The 8,064-nt window shown below is 37.4% G+C and overlaps 1 protein-coding gene across 1 annotated transcript in view; it reads left to right on the top strand.

The window, feature by feature from the left end:
• The window catches only part of DPP10 (dipeptidyl peptidase like 10), a 90,624-nt gene that overhangs the window by 36,858 nt on the left and 45,702 nt on the right, over nt 1-8,064 (top strand). The window contains exons 5-6 of the mRNA XM_010166402.2: nt 750-870; nt 5,390-5,544. Of these exons, the coding sequence (XP_010164704.2) occupies nt 750-870; nt 5,390-5,544 (276 nt within the window). The remainder of the gene's footprint in view (nt 1-749; nt 871-5,389; nt 5,545-8,064) is intronic.

The following is an 8,064-nucleotide window of genomic DNA, read 5'->3' as shown; positions in this document are numbered from 1 at the left end:
TCCCTCTCCTCTCCTCTCCCTCTCCTCTCGCTGCACTTTGTCATGGAGCCTGGAGCTCAGTCTCCCAAAATGAGTGAACTTGAAACCCTTTGCATCAAAGTGAGCAGGGAAAGAAAAGCAGAGAAGGCTGAAAAGTGACAGTGAAGAAGGAAAGGACTGTCTAGTCTGTTACTTACAGGAAAAGAAGGAGGAGCCTAGACTTGAAAATAAAGGGCATTATAGCACACTTGAGGTAAAATATTTGTGTGTCAGAGCCAGAAATAATGTCAGCAAGCTGAGAGGAGTTAACAGCAGTCTGCTATTTATTTTTGCTCTCCCAGTAAGTTCTCACACCGTGATATAAAGCTGTAACTTATATGATGTATGTACTTGCAGAAGTATGTCTGATTTCACAGCTAGAGGAAACGGATTATTTTAATTGATAGAATTGAATTAATGGAAGGTTTATTTATCTACTGTTATAAAACTTGTCTCCTGTGTGGTTCTGAGGAATGCAATAATATTTCTTAAAGTTAATAGCAACATTTCAACTGGGAAGACGATTTCAAAGGAAGAATTTGGTATTAAAAGTTTGCTTAGTTTGTCCAAATTGATAATAAAAGGAGATATGAAGCTACTGTTGGTGAAAACTCATCCTGAACTATTCTGTAGACTGTTCTGAGCCCGAGGAAATTATGTATTCATTGCTGAACATTCATTTATATCTACCAAAATGTTCTTTTTTCTCTCCATCCTCTTACCTCATCTAGATTTATATTTTTGAAAATAACATCTACTATCAGCCTGATGTAAAGAGTAGCTCATTGCGCCTGACATCTTCGGGAAAAGAAGGAATTATTTTTAATGGAATTGCAGACTGGTTATATGAAGGTAAGCCGGACAAATATATCTGTTTATTAAAACAGATGAGAGGTTCTTGTACAGACTCAACAGCACATATCTATTCATTTCAGAAAATGCTATCTAAGGTTGTTTTTGCTTCTTTGCATTCTCATTTTCTTGCAATATTGCCTTTGTATCTATTCATACTTTGTATTGACTGCTGTTTTGCATATAACAATATTTTCTGAGAAAGAGGAATTTATTTTCAACCAGAATGTATCAAATGTATTATGGACACTGGATAGTATGTGGAAAGTGCTCTAGTAGTGAAATCTTGATATGGGATTTTACTACAAGCTTCAGTGGGGCTGGCATTTCAAATAGAGCTATTCAAATACAACTAAACACCCTGTATGTTTTGCTTATCTAGAATATTTCTATTCATACCTTTGGAACTATTCTGGGTTTACAACACAAGTGAAGAGGGAAAGGACTCAGTTTGTTGTTTGTGTGAACAGTGCCGATCTATTTACAGTTAAAACATCCTAATAGAAGAAGGCGTGGAAGAACTGTAGTGTAGAAGTGGAATTGGCTACGTTTTCTTTTTTACTGCTGGATAGATAGCGAAAGGTAATCAAAGATGATGCTGCCTGGTGCCTCACTTTTTTTTTATGTCTCTCCTTTGACCTCAGTGGTGGTTGGTGTGCTGTGTGTTAGGATTACTCATGAGAGACTCCAGCCCCTCAAGCCAGGCAAAATAACATTGTACTTGTCTTTAAGAACATGCTTGAATCCAATTTGAGTGTTTTGACAGGATCTAAAAGTGTCATACTGTTACCTCAGTATGCTGTGGTATACCTCAGTATACCTCAGACACAGGATCTAAAAGTGTCATACTGTTACCTCAACAGTGATTGCTACTTTTCCTTAAATTAGTCTGGGATAGACTCCTGGAAAACTTGCTGTTGCTGGAAAGCAGTGCCAAAAGGGAGTAGAGGACTGTTCAGTCTGTGATACCCATTGGCTTCTGAAACCATCTCTTGCATAATACCACAGGATGTTTCTCTGCACCCAAAATACTTTTAACATAATAATAAATTTAAAAAATGGGAGTAAATTATCCAGCTTGATACAAGAGCTCTAAAATTAATACACATTTCAGTTATTCTTTCAATGAGGCTCATTAATTTTATAGATAAATAGCTCAGTATTTAATACTCAGTTACCGGAAGTATACAACTCGTGTGGCGTCTTGCAGACCAGAGTGATTTTTAAGAATGGTGGTAAGGCATGTAGCAAAGAACTTCAGTGGGTCCCTTAGAAATGGCCTATCCATTCCTCCTGGGATTTCAGTAGTTATGAGTAGATAGCTCACATAGATAGTTTTTAAAGTCTCTGCCCAAGTGAACTCTGAAATTAAAATGGTACTTTGCATCCCTTAGCTATATAAATGCCTGAGTCTGATAATTACCCACTTCCAAGGTTTCTGTTACAGTTATGAAATGTTATTAATGTGTTGGCACATTTCAAAACTTAAGGACAAAGGACATCTTTGGAATGGAATATCATTTTATATTCACTTTGTATTCTTCAAATCTAACATGACTGCATGCACATTGAAGAATTTAAGCATATATAGCTCATTAAAATTGATCTGGTATATCGAGCTTTTGCTAAAATGAAGTTAGTAAGAGTCACAGTCGTAGATGCAACAAGACAACTCTGACTCCAATTCTGCAAGCCCTTTGAGGACACCTGTTCAGAAGAGGACAGCCTGTGTGTGTCTTCTCTTTGGGGTGCAGCTGGGTCAGCATGGAGCTGCAGTGAATGACATATAATGAAGGATGATTATACAGCTCTACTCCACAGAACAAAATGTAATATGAGATCCTTTAAAAACATTCCTTCCTAGTCTGTAAAGCATCATAAGGGTATCTTAGGACAATTCAGTTTGGAAGGGACTGCAAAAGGTTACCTAATGCAAATGGTCGGTTCTGGTATTTGCCAGGTATTTTATTTGGGCTGTCTGGAAGGGATAGAGTAGACCCCATCTAAGAATTATACAGATAGAAGTTTAAGACATATTTTAATGGAAGAAATGTCAGGGGGTTTATGTGATTTGGACCTCTGCATTCATGACATCTACATTTAGGAAGAGAATCAAAACTAAACTCTTTTATTTGAAACATGCCAATATGCTATTTTTTTTTTTTTATTTCAGCTTACCTATGTATTTCAGAAACAGTATGTGAAAGAAGTTGATGTGGATTTTTTTGTAATTTCATTTGTTTTAAAGATCAGAAAAGCTGTTGATAAAACAAATGACTGTTCTTTAAGCTGCAAATATTTGATGATAAACAGAAAAAGAAAATGGGGTAACTTGGAAAGAACAGGAGCAGATAACACAATGGCAATGATATATGTCTGAGGTTATGCTCCTGCTTTTCTGTGTGTGCCCATCCTTCCTACAGACGCATTTTATTAATCAATACTTGGGGACTGAAAGGCTTTAAAGCTTCATAGAATGCCTTTAGCTGACAACAAAGCACAGACCTCTTCATATGTGTTGTGGGTTATTTTTTGCCTATGAACACCTGGATACATAGGTCTCATACAGGGCTGATTTTCCAAAAGGTCAGAAGCCTGCTGCTTCTTTTTTGAAAAGGAAGTCAGGTGTATTTGTCCAAATATCTTGTACCTCCACATCAGCTACCACGTCAGTTTGTTTTCCTTCTTCCCTGTCTCTACAGCTATGCATGTACCTTTGTCATGAGAAGGAAAAGTAAAAAGTGTCCAGTCTGGGACTGGGAAGTTTCTGAAATGGTGTGGGAGGTGGTACGCATCCCAAAGCCTTCCTGATGCATGTCCTAAAGCCTTCTTTAAGTTGTTTTTCCCATTCTTTTCCAAGTTTTTTAATCCCTGGCCCAAATAGCTGTTGCATTTCCTGACTTACAGAGAACTCTTTGGGTTCCCAGGAGTGCAGGCAGGCAGTGGGCTCTTCTCCACAATGTACATAATTAAAGTCAAGGTAGAAGAAATTCTTTCTGTATACATTGGAGGACAACAGCTAGTGTCTGTTGGCATGAATGAATATACTGCTTCTTTCCCATTAACTATTGTTTAATTTAGAGCAGTCTTCTACTTTCAGTAGTGTTCTTAATAGCATCAGAAGCTGAGTGGGCTGAATATTGTCCAGGTGAAGTTAAGAGATTTTCAGTTGAATAGAGAACTGTTCCTCCTTCTGACCTTATTTGTTTTCTTTTGTCATTTGCATGAGTTTGTTATTAGCATTTTACCTTACACAAGCATTTGAGGATAGCTTTTCTTTGTGTGAATAACCTTGTCTGAATGCAAATGGTAAATTTTAAAACAAACACTTTTTTTTTTTTTTTTTTTTTTTTTTTTTTGCTATCTGATATTTGGCGTTCATTCTCCGCTGTTCTCCTGTCTAAAAGGATTTAGTTATCCAGCCAAGGAGAGAAGCATGTCCCAGAATATATGACTGAATATGGGTCCCAGCTTCGTTGCACCTAACCTTACATAATTCAACCCATTAAGTGGTTCAAAACTTTCAAAATCTGATTAGCATCTTGGAAAATCTCCACTGATCATTTAAGTAGTTTTGTTGGTAAGCCCTTAAATTAGGTATGCAGTCAGGCCTTTGTTCCATTTAATATACTATTCTCAATTAGTTTTCCAGCCAAATTCTTCAAATTTAAATACAAAATGCTCACAAAAAAGTCAACATATCAAATAGATAATTAAAAAAATTGAAGTCTTTTCACAAGTGAAAAACAGAAGACCTGTACAGGGTGAATTTGAAATTCTTCAGGAGCTGCTTTTCTTGGATTCCAGGAGTTTGGGTGCTGCTTCTCTTGTTGTTTCTGGTTTATTTCTTTATAATATGCAATATACTGACAATAGATGTAAGAAAACATTGCATGACATTTTGGAGAATTACTTTCATTTGGAAATCAAATAAAATTTGCATAAAAATAAAAAGTTTTGTTTGGATTTTCAAAAACTTATATATTGCATGAAAACTGAACTTCCTAAGAGTTAAAGCTGACCATTAGACTAAGACAAGAAAGTCAAAATATTGCACTTCAAAAATAATTACATAAATATCTCTCTGTCAGGATCTGCACGTTACCAAGTGTCACAACTCAGAGATATCGAGTGTACTAAAATTTTATATTAAAAGAAAAAAAAAAAAAAAAAGATAATCTTAAAAACCCGACTATAAAATAATCCAAATCATTTACTAATTAATTAAACACATCTGATGGAATGCTACAGAACTAAACATATGGCAGTTGCAATCATCTTTCACATTTAGATGATTTATTGATGTCAATTAAAGTATTCATTTGAGGAGAATGGTTAAAGTTTGGTCTTTTGATATGCCTTGTTATCCAAACATTCAGCCCAGGATAATGTGAAATTACTGAAATTACAACAGACGCGTTTCAGGTAGACACAGAAAGAACAAATCAGTGCCAACTGAATGAGCTGGAAACCATGTGATAGTTATTTCTATGGACCCTAAGGAGATCTGGTTTTGCAGAGGAACTTCTTCATTCTCACGTTGCCCACTGGTGGTCTCCAGACGGTGAAAGACTGGCGTTCCTGACCATAAATGACTCTCTGGTGCCGAACATGGTTATTCCCCGGTTTACTGGAGGTCTATATCCAAAAGGAAAACAATATCCATATCCTAAGGTAAGATGAATGTGAGTGCAGTCCCCACCTCCTGTTCTTTGTTCAGTGATGGTATTCAACCTTATGCAAGGAGTGTTTCTAGACAGTGAGAGAGGCTGGTTTTGTTCATGTTACTTTTCAGGAAATATTAATTAGATTTTTTTTCAGTAGACCGTAATATCTTTTGCTGGAAAGAAACTATTGCATGAGGGAGCAGCAGACAAACTGATTCATAGTAATTTCATCATTGATACACGGCTTGGTAAAATCAAACCACCACTTCTGGGAGAAGAGTAATATGTTTGAAGGACTGCACAGAAAAAAAGATTCTACCACAGCTGCACTGAAGTCATATGTACTGTATGCAGAGTGCAGGGCATGTTCCACTGCAGTTATATAGATCTCAGTAAATTCTGCTGTTATTAATAAATGTGACAGACTGGCCTTGAGTAAGATAAGCCACAATAATATCTTTTCCTGGCCATCAAAATGAGGGAAAAAAAATATGAAAAACGGAGCTATCACTGAGTTTCAGAAGATTTAGAGAAGGGTTTTTAGCTTTGTGGTGGAAAGTGAAAGAACAGTCCAGACAGGGATAATGTCTGAAATCACTCCTCATTTTCTGAGGATTTCCTCATTAGGTGCCTCCCTGGCTGTGATTTTTGTGCTGAGCTCCAGCACTGATATTATCTTCCAAGTTATCAGTTTATCCATCCCTTGCGTGCAATTTTGAAGTGCCCGAGTTCTGTTCGGATGGGATATGTAGGTCCGTGTATGTGGTATTCCTTTGACATTTCAAAGGAAGTTCACTGAGAGCTTTAGAAATTATTAATTGTGGTAGTTTAACTCTCTTTACCCTATTCTTGCTACAGTTTTTTAGAGATTACCATTTATTTTTAATGTGTGGACAGTTAGACTGCACCAGGTACTAAGAAACATGCATGATATAAGTATTTCTGTTATGGTATAATACTCTGAAATAATGAAGTAACAGCATTTTTAGAAGTAGTTTACATGCACCGGCAAAAGGCCCTGAGTGATGGACCAAAGAACAAAACAAGAAATATTTTTAAAAGTCAGCTTTGTAAGCAAGAAATTAGAAACTCCATTTCATTAGCAATTCAGCGTAAAAGTGATACACAATGCTACTTCAGTAATCTCATTAATGAAAAAAAAAATTATCTTTATTTAATGTCTCTAATGCCAATTTAGCTACCCATTAACCATCATTAATTGGTAATGAAGCTTATGGTATAGCAACAGATGAAAAAAAGTTTGTGAATACTGGAACATGTACATCTGTGTACATGTCATATGCATAGTCTTCATTATTCAAAAAAACATGAAAAAGGAAGTTTAAATTTTGTTAAATACATTGAGTACAAAGTAGAATTTCAATGTAAAGGGTTCTTGCACAACTGTGCAAATGTTTGTGGTGTTACACAACATTTATGCTATTTAGATTGTCATGAGGACACTGAGTGGTGGAGGAGTTGAGACTGTTCACTGTCGAGGGAGAGATGCAGGTGAGAGTTTTCTACTCAGCTAGAAAAACCAGCTTCAGCTGCCCAAGTCCACTGCAGGCTGTGGAAGCTCTCAGTGGTCACCCCACTGACCATGGCACCTCCCCAGCTGTAGGGCCAGACCTTGCATCGAGCTAGAAGCCCCTGCCATAGAGCTGTAGCTCAGCCGTATCCACACAGCAGAGCAGGGCACACCATGGATATTTGTAACAGGGACAGCACGTTGGGCCATTACAGCCCTGAATGGAGACCAGCTCAGTCTGACAGCCCGCGATGAGCAATGTGGTGCCACAGAACCCTCTGCGCGTCCAGAGCAAGGCTGGTGATGGCAGAACTGGGGTAGTGCTGTGCTTCTGCGCTTCATCTTCTGGGGCTGGCACGGACCTGGCCATGCCTGCTGTGAAGGCATGCTTTAGAGTGTCCTACAGCTCCTACTTGTGCTGGAGAGTACTTACTCATGGCATCCCTCCCAGTGAGAGTACTTGGTTACTGCTATGCAGCCAATATAAGGTTCAAAGGATATAAGGAGACTGCAGTTGTGTCCCAAGGGCTTGATCTTTCTGTGGTTTTCTTCCACAGTTTTGTATTTGTGTAAGCTGTGTTCATGCAAAGGATGCCTTTGAAAGACATTTCTTTTGAGGCAAATGAAAAAGTTTTAATAAAAAAATAAATTTCTAATTAAATCAATTTTCAAAACTTTTTTTAGCACTATAAAAAAATATGTAAATACTACTTTCTTGTCCCCCATATCACTCAGAAATGAGTGGATACAGCGTTCAGACTATGTATATTTTGAGCAAGTCCAATTTCTAAAGGGAATTTGTGGATGTATTTCAGCCAATCTATTTTGCATTTGTAAATACCCCTGTGAAGAGCCTGATATGCAACTGTAGTTTGTTGTGATTAAATCTGTAGAATCAGTGATTTACCTTGCCCTTCTAACACTAAACAGAAGTCAGCTGCTCTGAAAGACACGGTTTTCATCCTGCGTATCCCAAGATTTTGCTGGAGGCTGAGT

This window comes from Antrostomus carolinensis, unplaced genomic scaffold, assembly GCF_000700745.2.
Source record: "Antrostomus carolinensis isolate BGI_N321 unplaced genomic scaffold, ASM70074v2 scaffold19674, whole genome shotgun sequence".
In the NCBI taxonomy this organism is placed as follows: domain Eukaryota; kingdom Metazoa; phylum Chordata; class Aves; order Caprimulgiformes; family Caprimulgidae; genus Antrostomus; species Antrostomus carolinensis.
This window is presented reverse-complemented; position numbering and strand designations above follow the sequence as displayed.